The sequence below is a fragment of the Manis pentadactyla genome, chromosome 3 (genome assembly GCF_030020395.1).
Source record: "Manis pentadactyla isolate mManPen7 chromosome 3, mManPen7.hap1, whole genome shotgun sequence".
Taxonomy (NCBI): domain Eukaryota; kingdom Metazoa; phylum Chordata; class Mammalia; order Pholidota; family Manidae; genus Manis; species Manis pentadactyla.
Genome location: NC_080021.1, coordinates 100456245 through 100470827, shown reverse-complemented (window position 1 = coordinate 100470827; position 14583 = coordinate 100456245). Strand labels below are relative to the sequence as shown.

At 39.3% G+C, this 14583-nt stretch overlaps 1 protein-coding gene across 2 annotated transcripts in view; it reads left to right on the top strand.

Annotated features, from left to right (window-relative positions):
* The window catches only part of DHTKD1 (dehydrogenase E1 and transketolase domain containing 1), a 72197-nt gene that overhangs the window by 41889 nt on the left and 15725 nt on the right, over positions 1–14583 (top strand). For both annotated transcript variants that reach the window (XM_036908096.2, XM_036908099.2), the window contains exons 8-12: positions 2956–3268; positions 4197–4281; positions 4756–4895; positions 8974–9124; positions 10132–10238. In XM_036908096.2, coding sequence (XP_036763991.1) covers positions 2956–3268; positions 4197–4281; positions 4756–4895; positions 8974–9124; positions 10132–10238 — 796 coding nt within the window. The remainder of the gene's footprint in view (positions 1–2955; positions 3269–4196; positions 4282–4755; positions 4896–8973; positions 9125–10131; positions 10239–14583) is intronic.

Genomic DNA, 14583 nt, shown 5'->3' with positions numbered 1-14583 from the left:
AGTATGAAAAAAAAAATGTAAACATTTCAGTAGTAATTTTTATATTAAGAATTGAAATCACAATATTTTGTACATATTGAGTTAAATATATTATTGAAATTAATTCCACCATTTTTTTTACCTTTTGTAATATCACCATTAGGAAATTTTATTTATTTATTTTATTGGAATATAGTTGATAACACAATATTATTTATATTGGTTTCAGATGTACAACATAGTGACTCAATAATTATATACATCAGTAAATGCTTGCCACAGTAAGTGTAAGTACCCGTTACCACCAGCATATTATAATATTATTGGTTATATTCTCTATATTGCACTTCCAAGAAAATTTTAAATTACTCATTGGCTTGCATTGTATTTCTACTGGATAACATTGAGATAGGAGGTTAACGTGATGGGGAGGAATATGTTACTTTGCAATTTCCTTTTTAGATACAAGAAAGTAAAACAGAGCCCTCTTCCCCACTTTATTTCCTCAAAGAAAGAAATCAAAGCAGAGGAATGCATTTGGTGACATTTTACAGGCCTTTTTGGTCATAGGTAGCAGATTGCTCTTGGAAGAACAAATCTGGGTTCTCTGTTTAGCTCTGAATTTAGCAACTGAATGACTTGATGTGACTCCAGGCCACATTAAAAAAATTCATCCTGTCTGTTCACTTTTTGTCAGGATTAAATGTGATAATATATGTGAACAGACTATATAGTTTAAATGATTATGTGAATGTAGAGTGACATTATTATTTCTGTTGTAAAGCCTACGTACTGATTATTATAATTATTGGATTACTAAAGCCACCTGAAACAGATGTGGCAACTTTGGGCTCAATACTTTTGAAATAAAGGGGTACTGAATGGGTTGACAGTGTCAGTCAATTTTGTAAATAATTGACCAATTAATCAATTTGTAGAACTCCACTGCTAATTATTTCTACCTGGATATAGACAAAATCTCATCAATTTTTCTCTTGCTTGCCTAGAAGAGGTTGTTACCACTGTCTTTTTTTTTTTTATGTATATATTTTTATGGATGTCCCTGTACAATTATCTTTGAACAGTTGCACAAATGTAACTGTATAAATAGAATTTTTAAGTTATAGTGTATGCATAAACATTTTAGTGGCCTAATTGTTCTTTTCTAATTTAATTTTTATTTTTATTAAGGTATCATTGATATACAATCTTATGAAGGTTTCACATGAAAACAATGTGGTTACTACATTCACCCATATTATCAAGTCCCCCCCATACCCTATTGAAGTCACCATCCATCAGTGTAGTAAGATGCCACAGAGTCACTAGTCTTCTCTGTGCTACACTATCTTCCTCATGACCCCCCCACACCATATGTACTAATCATAATACCCCTCAATCCCCTTCTCCCTCCCTTCCCCCCACCCTTTTCCACCCCTCCCCTTTGGTAACCGCTAATCCCTTCTTGGAATCTGTGTCTGCTGCTGTTTTGTTCCTTCAGTATTTGCTTTGTTGTTATACTCCACAAATGAGGGAAATCATTTGGTACTTGTCTTTCTCCTCCTGGCTTATTTCACTGAGCATAATACCCTCTAGCTCCATCCATGTTGTTGCAAATGGCAGGATTTGTTTCTTTCTTATGGCCGAATAGTATTACAGTGTGTATATGTACCACATCTTCTTTATCCATTCATCTACTGATGGACACTTAGGTTGCTTCCATTTCTTGACTATTGTAAATAGTGCTGCAATAAACATAGGGACACATGAGTCTTTTTGAAACTGGGATCCTACATTGTTAGGGTAAATTCCTAGGAGTGGAATTCCTAGGTCAAATGGTATTTCCATTTTGAGTGTTTTGAGGAACCTCCATACTGCTTTCCACAATGGTTGAAGTGGTTTACATTCCCACCAGCAGTGTGGGAGGGTTCCCCTTTCTCACATACTTGCCAGCATGTGTTTTTGTTTGTCTTTTCTATGTTGGCCATCTTAACTCGTGTGAGGTGATATCTCATTATGGTTTTAATTTGCATTTCTCTGATAGTGATGTGGAGCATCTTTTCATGTGCCTGTTGGCCATCTGAATTTCTTCTTTGGAGAAGTGTCTGTACTTATCCTCTGCCCATATTTTAATTGGTTTATTTGCTTTTTAGGTGTTGAGGCATGTGAGTTTTTTATATTTTTTGGATGTTAACCTTTTGTCAGATATGTTATTTACAAATATTTTCTCCCATACTGTAGGATGCCTTTTTGTTCTGCTGCTGATGTCCTTTGCTGTACAGAAGCTTTTTAGCATGATGTAGTCCCATTTGTTCATTTTTGCTTTTGTTTCCCTTGCCTGAGGAGATTCATTCAGGAAAAAATTGTTCATGTTTATCTTCAGGAGATTTTTGCCCAAGTTTTTTTCTAAGAGTTTTATGGTTTCATGACTTACGTTTAGGTCTTTGATACATTTTGAGTTTACTTTTGTGTATGGGGTTAGACAATAATCCAGTTTCATTCTCTTGCATGTAGCTGTCCAGTTTTGCCAACACCAGCTGTTGAAGAGGCTGTCATTTCCCCATTGTATGTCCATGGCTCCTTTATTGTATATTAATTGACCATATATGCTTGGGTTTATATCTGGGCTCTCTAGTGTATTCCACTGGTCTATGGTTCTGTTCTTGTGCCAGTACCAAATTGTCTTGATTACTGAGGCTTTGTAGTAGAGCTTGAAGTTGGGGTGTGCACCACTGTCTTTAAAAAAAACAATGTATTGGAGTGAAAGTTGTAATATAAAATGGGCCATTTCAAGGGGAACAATTTAGAAGCAATTAGTACCTTCTCATTTGTACAACCACCTCATCTGTCTACTTCCAAAACATTACCTATGTGCCTTTTTATAGCGATGACATTCTATAGTCTCTTCAGCAATGACTATCTGTCTCTCTTTGGTGTATACACATCATATTGATATTTTTTCCCTTTTCTTGTTAGAGCCCGAAAGAGCATCCCAGACATATATGCAGAGGACCTCATTGCCAAGGGACTCATGACCCAGGAAGAGGTGTTGGAAATCAAAGCCTCCTACTATGCAAAGTTAAATGACCATTTAATGAATGTGGCCCACTATAGCCCTCCTACCACAAGCCTGCAGGCCCACTGGCAGGGCTTAGTTCAGCCAGGAGCATGCATTACTACCTGGAACACAGGGGTGCCCCTAGACCTGCTGCGCTTTATTGGTGGGAAATCTGTGGAGGTGCCGGAGGAGCTCCAAGTGCACAGCCACCTTCTGAAGACTTATGTTCAGGTAGGAAACATTGAACTCTCTGGTAATTAATTGCTTGCCTGTCTTGTACAGCAAAGGACTTGGTGCTGGTCTCGTCTTCATGGTTGGCTAATAATTTGACAAATATTTATTGCATGCCCTTAGGTTCCGGAACTGATCCTGGTGGTGTTTTGGAACTGATAGTTCAGATTTTGTCTACTTTGCTTATTTATTTATGTATTTGCATGTTTGTTGCTTATGTGATTATACATGTTTAATATATTACATGTACATGTACTACATGCACATTATTAAAAATGCAGTGATTTAGGAATGCCTGTTTTGATTTTTCTGACCAGTGAGCAGAAAACACTTTCATTCTTTTGGGTGGCTTAATAGAATAAATAAGCATCACACATATACCCCTGAAGGCAATCATGTGCACCCTTAAACATGCTGAGGTGTTACTTATTGTCTCATACTAAGTGTATATTGATGAACTGTCCTGGTTTGCCTGGGACTTGTGTTTCCTGGAACCCAGGACTTTCAGTGTTAAAAATGGAGAGCAAGGAGTTGAAGAAGACACTTGGACATCTGAATTATTTTTAAAACACAACTTCGTTTTTAAATTTTATCACAGGTATAGACATTGTTATACAACAATCTATGTACTCACTCACTATGCATTCTGCTGCAGAAATCGAATATTATAAATACAGCTCCCCTGTATGTATCCCTGATGCCAGCTCCTCTCTTTCATCTACAGGATTTTTCACTAGTCCACATGCCTATTTGTTTTGCCTGTTTTAAAGCATCATATAACTGCTGTCACATTCTCATTTCCTTCTGCACTTGGTGGTTTATTACAGTATATTTTTGATACTGTTGTTGCATTACACTTTTTTAACTCAGTGTGAGAAAGGTTATGGATCCCTAAAAGTTTCTTTTTTCCTTCCCTTTAATTTTACAGTCCAGAATGGAGAAGGTGATGGATGGAACAAAGTTAGACTGGGCCACAGCAGAAGCTCTTGCCTTGGGCTCATTACTTGTTCAAGGTAAGAAGTTTCTGTTTGGCAGCACAACTGGTAAGGAATGCATTCTGTGACATTTGTTGTGCGTGAGCCCTGAGGTTTTGAGTCACAACTACCTCCTTTCATTTTCATTGACTAGAGAGGTTCTAAAATGTGTTAACTTTTCTTGCCTGAAAATCCTGTTTAGTATAAGTCATGTTGACAACCTTCATCAGAGAATAGACTGGAGAACAATTATTCCCAGGAAACAAATGCTCAGTGATAGATGTATTCGAAATCTTTTCCTTTGGAAATATAGGGCAAATGATGACTCTCCATTCTTACACAATCTCACCTTGATAGACTTTTGAATGGGTATGTTGTAATAAGGATAATCACTATCCTAAAGAAAATTCTCAGGATGAGCTGCTGTATAAGAGGTCAAGGTCACTAAGCCTTATTATTACTTAGGTTATTCATGGGAATCTGAATTTTTTTTTTCCTTCTTGCTTGTTTAAGGTTTTAATGTCCGTCTGAGTGGCCAAGATGTTGGCCGTGGAACATTTAGTCAGAGGCATGCAATGGTTGTTTGCCAGAAGACCGATGACACCTACATCCCTCTGAACCATATGGACCCTAATCAGAAAGGGTTTCTAGAGGTAGGATATTTTATTATCTATTGTAAAGCCCAGGTGCTGATGTTTATGGGTATAGGATTCTGAAAGGAACTAGAAACACATGCTGGTAACTTTGGGTTCAGTTCTTTTTGAAATAAATGGCTGCTGAATGAGTAGAGCATGTAGGGCTATCCACTTGAAATGGAAATAACATACTAGTGAGTAGATTAGAGCTTTTTTATTCTCGCTACTTATCTGTAATCATGGAAATGTCAAACAGGTGTTCATTTTGTCAGTCCAAGGGTGACGTTATAACCTACATGTTGTTGAAATCATGTTGTTAAAGTAAGCCAAAAAATGTGGATAATAAGCCAATATGTCTTGCCTAATTTAAAAAAACCCACTTCCTCAAGGTTACCTTATTTCCTAAGCTCTAGTGGGCTTGATAAATGCATCGATTATCATGTATTTCTCTGTGCCAGTCACTGACCCATGCTTGTTAGGCAGGGGCTGGGTCTTTTCATTTCTGTCTCTCCAACAATTGGCATGGTGCCTGGCACATGACATTTACTAACAGAAATTACCCTTTAAAGTACAGTTAGTACCATGTCACCTTTTTTTGTGTGAAGAGTATAATCTTGAGTTCACTGACATATAGTATTTTTTTTTTTTAATTCACTTGTCAAAAGCAAGATTCAAAGATGATTACTTAAAGGGCATGCAGCTCATCTTTTCTTCAAGTTAGTCTAAAATCCACCCTGGATCAAGTCAGATTGGTGATCTATGTGGATACATTACAGAGATGTTTAGGATCCCCCACCCCCTGTCTTTATGAATTGTGATTTGATACATAGTATCAATTAATTTTGAATATTGCTATTTAGAAAGCCCCAAGTAAATGCCTTTCATCTGTTTTGAGGATGTGTCAAAGCTTTCATTGATGCCCTTTGTTTGAAGACCCTGGGACAAACTCTTGCTCAATCTTGATATTGAGAGTACTTGTAGTTCTCTAGGCAGTGGTTTGTCTTTGTTGTGTGTAACTGTGAATTCTGCAACTGACCAATGCTCCCTTGTCAACAATGGCTTCTAGAAAGGGAGGCCATGGCAGCCTCAGTGAAAGTAAGTCACCAAGTTATGTCTTTTCCCCAACTCTGTTCTGTGTGTCACAATTTATTTATCTTTTTATCTCCACTTATTTACACTAGTATGTTGTGTATTATGTATATTCACAAGCCATCTTAAATACTTTTTGGAATAAATAAAAGGATTAATAGATTTAAGAAATCAAGGAAGGTAAGTATATACCACTCTAAGAAGTACAATAAATGTGTAAGGAGAAGGAACAGCTAATCTACTTGGGGAAGTCAGGAAAAGCTTGGGAGAGGAAGCCAAGTTTGAGCTGGGACTTGAAGGACATTATGAATTGCTGAGTCTAATAAACATAGGGAGAACATTCTAGGTGGACACAATAATACAAAGAAGAGCTGTGAAGTAAGAGGACTTGGCGTGCTCAGGGAACTACAGATAGTTTCATATGATAGCTAAGTGGATACAGGGGCAAGAAAGAGGAGACGGTCCAGATAGGACCACCCACACTATGGGAGACAATGTTGTTTGAAAGAGAAACCATGGAGGGATTTTGAACAAGTGATCAAATTTTCAAATTAAAAAGGGCACTGCTGACAATACTTTGAAAGCCTAAATTGAAGGAGGATAAGAACTTTGGACAATTTTTTCCTAGCTTTCTTGAGATATGGAACAATCTCTAAGGAGGCTTCTCAGTCATCTACGCCAGAAATCATGGGACCTGAGTTAGGGCAGTAGCTGTGCAGATAGAAGATGGGGCCTGCTCTGAGAACATTCAGGAAACAACGGCGACAGGACTAAGTGGTAGATGTGGGGAGTGAAGAAGGAAGACTGGTCTCAATTCTCTCCTAGCCTCCTGACTTGGTCATCTGGTGTATGATGAGTTGGATGCATTCACCCAAATAGATAGTGAAAGGGAGGGAACAGAGGTGGTAAGGAAAGGTGATGGATTTAGTTTTGGACACATCAGACTTTGAGGTGGCTGGGGGACGTAGGAGTTTCTAACAGGTGATTAGATATGTATATTGGGAGTTAAGGAATCTTCTGGATATACAGTTTTGGAAGTAATCAGGCAGCAGGAGTGTTTGAAACCATGGGGGTGGGAGAATTTCCATGAGGGAGCAGAGTGAAAGAGAAGGGCCTGGGAAAAACAACTTCTAAGGGGTCGGCAGAGGAACAATATTTCCCAAAGGAGCATCTAGAAAGGCAGGAGGAGAATGGGAATCACTGTGCCATGGACTAAGTAAGGAGTGGGGAGTCAGGTAAGAGGAGGAGTGACCTGGCCATTGCCTTTAGCAGCTGGGAGGTCCAGGGTTGGCCTGTGGAGACACTGCTGTAGAATGGTGGGAGCAGGATCTGGGCTGTCTAGCTGGAGAGCAAACAGGAGGGAAAAGGTGGAGGCAAGTGTACTAGATCTTTCTGGAAGCTTGAGTGTGAAAGGAAGCAAGAGCTGGATAGCACTGTCAGGGGAATATTTCTTCTTTTATTTTTAAGCTTTTGATTTCTATCTGCTGAGAAGAGAAAGCCAGTGAGAAGAGGTTCAGAGAAGAGGAGTTAGGTGAGGAAGCAGGTGAAGAAGCAGAGGGAGGGGGTGGATTTGGAATATGGGTGGGTACGTCAGCCTTGGGTGGGAAGGGAGATGAGAAGGAGGTGGGGCTGGGCCAGAGGTGCAAGGAAAGCGGCCCATCTTCACCCCATTTACAACGCATTCATGAGTTGGAGAAATGTGGCGGCCCTTTAAAATTAATAGAGTATATACATTATAACTGAACTCAAAATAGAAATCAGAGAAGATAAGTTATTCACAAGCCCACCGTGCTAATCAATCATCTATATTCATTTTTCTGTGTTGCTATTGAGTGCCTAGCTATATATATCACACATTTTTATAGTTGTAATCATAGTCCAGATGTAATTTTTTTCCAGTTTTTTAAATACAAACTTTATTGAGATATAATTCATAGACTTCAGCCTTTCAGTGTGCACAATTCAGTGGGTTTTAGTGTACTCAGAGTTGTGCAACCATCACCACTGTCTAATTTCAGAGCATTTTTGTCACTCCAAAAAGAAACCTCAACCCTATTCCTTCTCCCCTCAGCTCCAGGCAACCACTAATCTACTCTCTGTCTCCAGGGTTTTGCCTTTTTTGAACTTTTCATATAAATAGAGTCATATGATGCATGGCCTTTTGTGATAGGTTTCTTTCTCTCAGCATCATGTTTCCAAGGTCCATCCATGTGGTAGTATGTGTCAGTATTTCATTCCTTATTATTGCCAAATAATATTCTATAAATATGTAACTTTAAAAAATATTTTTTAGAAAAATTTTGAAACAAATACAAAATTATGAAAAGGTTGGATGTATAATACAGAAAGAACTGCTTTTCATTCTGAAGCATTTGAGACATCAAGTTGGAAACATCTCGTTGCCAAACTGAGGCCCTAAATGTGTACTTCCTGCAAACAACAACATTTTCCGTCATTACCACAATATGACATCCAAGTCAGAAAAGTAATACTGAGACAGGACTCCCAGTTCAGAATCATGTTGCATTTAATTGCCATGGCTCTTCAGCCTCTTCAGAGATCTATTTTATATTCTGCTTTTTTTTATTATAACATGCTGTGCTGATGTTTTTGCTTTATTGTGCGAATAGGGTATCAGGATAATGGAGTCTAACCAAAGGTAGGTCTTCTCTGAGTAACTTTCCCCTTTTTGTTTTGTGATATTTTGTGGCATACAGTTTTACTCTCAGCTTCAAAGGCGGTTCATCTGAAAAATTAATTTTGCTTATCCTTGAAGAACAGCTTTAATGCCCACCTTCCAACATCTTTGTCCCAACTTTTCCAATGTGCCTTACTCAGAGCAGTAGATCTCCTTCTCAAGGGAATGTGGAGATGAATGAAAACAAAGCTTCCCTCTGTTCCTTCTTTCCTTTTGAGAGTTCTGTATAAATGTGATGCTTTACCTAGCCTGACTCATGTCATGTCTTCCCTTGCTTGACAGTATTTCTGTTCTCGTCTTTTGTATTAGGTCAGCAACAGCCCTCTGTCAGAAGAGGCAGTCCTGGGATTTGAATATGGGATGAGCATTGAAAGCCCTAAGTTACTGTCCCTCTGGGAGGCTCAGTTTGGTGATTTCTTCAATGGCGCCCAGATCATCTTTGACACATTCATCTCAGGAGGTCGGTTGGCATATGGGTGTGTAATGGATGCATGGCACTGGCATCTTGAGGACGAATGAATGGAAAGGGCCATCACTGCTTATGAGATTCCTCATACTGCAGCCCCTCAGGAGTTAGGGGTTGCCCTCCATCCATTGAGGTATGGCAGCTATCATGCCAGAGGGCTGGTGCCACTCAGCGACCATGCAGGAAGCACTTTCCCATCTTTGGGGAAGTAAGCCTGGCTTAGGGGGCAGTGCATATACCTGCCAGCTCCCGGTGGTTTGACTTTCAGGCCTGCTCTTGGGGTTGAATAACTGCCATGAATATCAAGTAGGCAATGGTGTCATGGTCAGGATTTGTGATCAGTGAGAATGGCAACCTTGAAAAGCTGCTTCCCTCAGTCCAGGGTCCCTCAAGCATCTGAAAGTTAGAAGTTATGGATCTTTATTCTTTTCAATCATAATTTACAAAAGCAGTATTGCTTACTGTAAAAATTCAAAGTGTGTGAAGTACAAGTCTGAGTGTCTCCCCAGGACATTCCCCCACTTCTGAGGTAACCACTCTTGGATTTTGAGTATGCACGTCAGATCCTTCCAATGGTTGGGTTTCTCAGTAAGTGCATAGCGGGGAGGAAGGAAGATGCCTTGAGGGGAGGGGACTTCAGCAATTGCAGAGCCTGTTGTAAAGGTTCTTGTGCCCTCAGTTTGAGGATAGTGGGCTCTGTTGTAAGTGGTGCTGTGAGGAGAGATAGGAGTTCCATTCTGAGAGAGATGTGCCTGAGTGTTGCCTGCTGTCCTAGAACCTGAACCTTTGAATCTATCTTCACTTGCTAAGCCCAGTCATGCACGTGTCATTTAGAGTTTCAGTTTCCTCCTAAGTATGGTGTCACAGTGCTGGAAAGCCACAAAAATGGCTTCATGGGACTGGCAGCAAACTAACATTTGTTTCATTCCCCAAATCATGTCAGACTCTTTTGTTCCTGCCCGCTAGAGTTCTTACGCCCTCCCTGCCCTGTGCTTTTCCAGGAGAGGCCAAATGGCTCCTACAGAGTGGCATTGTTGTCCTCCTGCCCCATGGGTATGACGGGGCTGGCCCCGACCACTCCTCTTGTCGCATAGAGCGTTTCCTGCAGGTATGTCCAAGCTCTTCTGGGTTCCAGAAATATTCTCCTTCCTAGGTGCTGTAAAATAGAAGTTCCTCCTGCACATACTTTATTATGTGTGCCTTAAACTCTGAAACATTCCAGTATTTGAATGAAATAGATTTAGTGCAATGTCAATATTCCTTGGAAACATGATGACTCCGATATATTAGGATTACAGTATTAGGGCAATTAAAGTGGTTCCCGAGTAGCAAAGATGAGTGGTTCCTAAACCAGGCTGACCATTAGAATCATGTAGAGAGCTTTTTATAAATAGCCATGCAGGGATTAACACCAGATCAGTTTCTTAGGAGTGGGACCTAGGAATCTGTACTTTCACTTAAAAAATTTTTTTAAGTAATGGTAGTATTTTTATAAAATGATTCATGATCATTAAAAAATTTTCAAAAACCACCCAGAAATAACCATTGTTATCATTTGGTGAGAATTCCATTACCAATGTCTTTTTATGCATATTACTTCCTAATATTTTATTATGGAAGTTTTCAAACGTACAGAATAGTTGGAAAAAATTTACAGTGAACATTCATATGTTGCACCCTTTGATTCTACCATTAATATTCTATTATACTTTGTTTTATCATGTTTCTACTCATCTGTCATCCCTCTCTCTATTCTACACTCATATTATTTTTGATGCATTTCAGAGTAAATGGAGACTTCTGTACATACCAGCCTAAGTACACACACATCATTATTTTTTTATTTTTATTTTTTATTTTTTTATTTTGGTATCATTAATCTACAATTACATGAAGAACATTATGTTTACTAGGCTCCCCCCTTCACCAAGTCCCCCCCACATACCCCTTCACAGTCACTGTCCATCAGCGTAGTAAGATGCTATAAAAAGTCTACTTGTCTTTTCTGTGTTGCACAGCCCTCCCCGTGCCCCACACGCACTATATATGCTAATCGTAATGCCCTCTTTCTTTTTCCCTGCCCTTATCCCTCCCTTCCCACCCATCCTCCCCAGTCCCTTTCCCTTTGGTAACTATCAGTCCATTCTTGGGTTCTGTGATTCTGCTGCTGTTTTGTTCCTTCAGTTTTCCTTTGTTCTTATACTCCACATATGGTTGAAATCATTTGGTACTTGTTTTTCTCCACCTGGCTTATTTCACTGAGCATAATATCCTCTAGCTCCATCCATGTTGTTGCGAATGGTAGGATCTGTTTTTTTCTTATGGCTGAGTAATATTCCATTGTGTATATGTAGCACATCTTCTTCATCCATTCATCTACTGATGGACATTTAGGTTGCTTCCATATCTTGGCTATTGTAAATAGTGCAGCGATAAACATAGGGGTGCATCTGTCTTTTTCAAACTGGAGTGCTGCATTCTTAAGGTAAATTCCTAGAAGTGGAATTTCTGCGTCAAATGGTATTTCTATTTTGAGCATTCTGAGGAACCTCCATACTGCTTTCCACAATGGTTGAACTAATTTACATTCCCACCAGCAGTGTAGGAGGGTTCCCCTTTCTCCACAACCTCGCCAACATTTGTTGTTGTTTGTCTTTTCAATGATGGCGATCCTTACTGGTGTGAGGTGATATCTCATTGTGGTTTTAATTTGCATTTCTCTGATGATTAACGATGTGGAGCATCCACACATCATTATTTTAGCATACAATGCAGATAAAATATATATGTAGATCATAGTTTAGTAGAAATGTAGGTAGAACATTAGATAGATACATGGATAATTATAGTGACAGATAATGATACAAATAAATTATTTGATAAAAGTCAGATTGCAGAAATAAATTGCAGGTAAATTAAAGAGCTACATGTGAAATACAAAACTACAGTTTTGAAAAGAAATACGGGAAGTGAGTTTGCACAAGATACAGTTTGAGAGTCATGAGTACAGAGATGATATTTAAAGTCATAGCATTGGATGAAATCCTCAAAGCAGTGAGTACAGCTAGAGAAGTAGCCCAAATACTGAGCCCTGGGGTAGGTCAACCATAAGAGGCTGCAGAGGAGAACAAATGAGATAGAGAAAGAACAATCAGGGAGACTGGAGAAATGTCCTAGACAGCAAGTGAAGAAAACAAATCAAGAAGGAGGGAGTAAGTAAGGCCTAGTAAGATGAAGACTGAGAATTAGCCATTGGATTTAGCAAGAAAGAGTTCATTTGGTGGTTGGTGACTGCACTTTAGATGGAGTTGGGGGGCCAAGTTTGATTAGAATGTATTCAGGAATATATGGAAGGAGGAAGGTTTAGCATTTCTTCTGAGTTTTGCTGCAAATAGAGCAAGGAACTGGGGAAACAAGCTAGTGGGGAAATTTATGTCAAGAGAAGTTCTTTTTGCTTTTGCTCTAGGATATAAGAAATGACAGCATGTTTGTCTGTAGATCAGAATGGTCAGTAGGGAAGAAAATGATATAGACTCACTAAAGTGGGCAAGATGGGGTGGTGTTCTCTGTACAAGGCATTGCATCAGCTTCAGACAGGAGTATGGTAGGTTCATCTGTGGAAACACCTGGAAGGCAGAAGATAGGACTCACGTAGATGTTGTGGCAGGGGTCTGAGGAAATACTCCTGGGTCATTAGCTGAGAGTGAAGATGGAGGAGGAGGTCCTGGGTTTAAAGGTATGAGATCGTCCTCTGGGAGAGGAGGAGAAGGGGTATATTAGGGAAATTGAATTGTCTAAGAGCATCAAGGGCCACTTGAGATTTGTGGTCAAGAGTTTAAAGTGAGATCAATCAGTGTGGTTACATGTTGCCTTTAGCTACATCTCCACCAGGTGCAGATGTGGGATGGGTGGAAAGTTGGGATGAACTAGGGTGGTGGTTTGGAATGAGAAAGGGTCGAGGGAGTTAAGGTGTATGCAGGAGAAACACTATAGTGATTAATTGGAATTTAGGCTAAATTAGGATGAGAGAGAGGAGATGGGAAAAGAGAAGGACATAGAGGTGAGAGGAGAGAAGGACACAGAGGTGAGAGGATCTTTTGATGAAGTTGAAGACTTGCTGTAGTCAAAGTGCTAAAGGAGTTGGGCTAGAGTGGTGGTCAGAGTGGAATGCATAAACAAGAGCTTACGGGGAGGTTCCTGTTGTTGATCATAACAAGGATACCTCCATGGATGGAAGTGGGTTGTGGAGGTAGGATGGTGGACAGTGTGCTTGGAGGACATGAGTTCAAGGAACCAAGAAGCTGGGGTGTTAAAAGGCTCATTCTACATGTACATCAAATTGCCAAGTCCATGTTAATTTTATCATACCTGCCTCAATGGATTGCTATGAGGCATAAAGCATTAATATATGTAAATACTTAGCACAGTAAATGACATTTGTAGTTGTTTGGTGTTTATTATTTTTACTGTCATTACGTGTGCTTGTAATGTGATTATCTCAAGTTCTTTGCTTACACCACTAATTTTATTTTTAGCCCTGCAAAAGAATTAATATATGTAAAATGAAGACTATTTGCTTATTTTATCTGCCTTCATTGTGATTATCTCAAGCTCTTTGTTCATGCTGTTTCTTTTTTGTCCTGTTCTGTTTCTTGATGCTTCTTATTTACTTACTAGATTTGCAACGGTAGATTTTGGTTCTCATTGGTTTCCTTAGCATTGCACTTTCCTTTCTTATCCCATTCTATTATGTGATCTTTAAAACTACCTGCCCCTTAAAAAATTTTTTTTATTATAGTAAGAACACACTTAATATGAGGTCTACCCCTCTTCACAGACTTCTAAGTGTATGATACTTAAATTGTATGTCAGTGTAAAAATCAAAGTGTATAATAGCAGACAGCAGATCTCTAGAATGTACTCATCTTGCACAACTGAAACTTTATACCCATTGATCAGCAGCTCCCTGGTTTCCCTGCCCTGACCCTGGTGGCCACTGTTCTGCTCTTTACTTTTGGGTTTGACTATTTCATATACTTCATGTAAGTGGAATTGGGCAGCATTTGTTCTTCTGTGACTGATTTATTCCACTTAGCATAATGTCCTCAAAATTCATCCATGTTGTTGCATATGACAGGGTTTCTTCCATTTTTTAAGGCTGAATGTATTTCAGATTGTGTGTGTATGTGTGTGTACATATATGTGTAACACACACATACATTTCCCTTATCCCTTTATCCACTGATGGGCATTTAGGTTGTTTCCGCATCTTGACTATTGTGACTAAGGCTACAGTGAACATGGGAGTGCTAATCGCTCTTTGAGGTCCTGATTTTATGCCTTTTGGGTATATACCCAGAAGTGGGATTGCTGGATAACATAGTAATTCTATTTTTAACTTTTTGAGGATCCTCCATTCTGTTTTCCATAGTGGCTGCTCCAGTTATATTCCC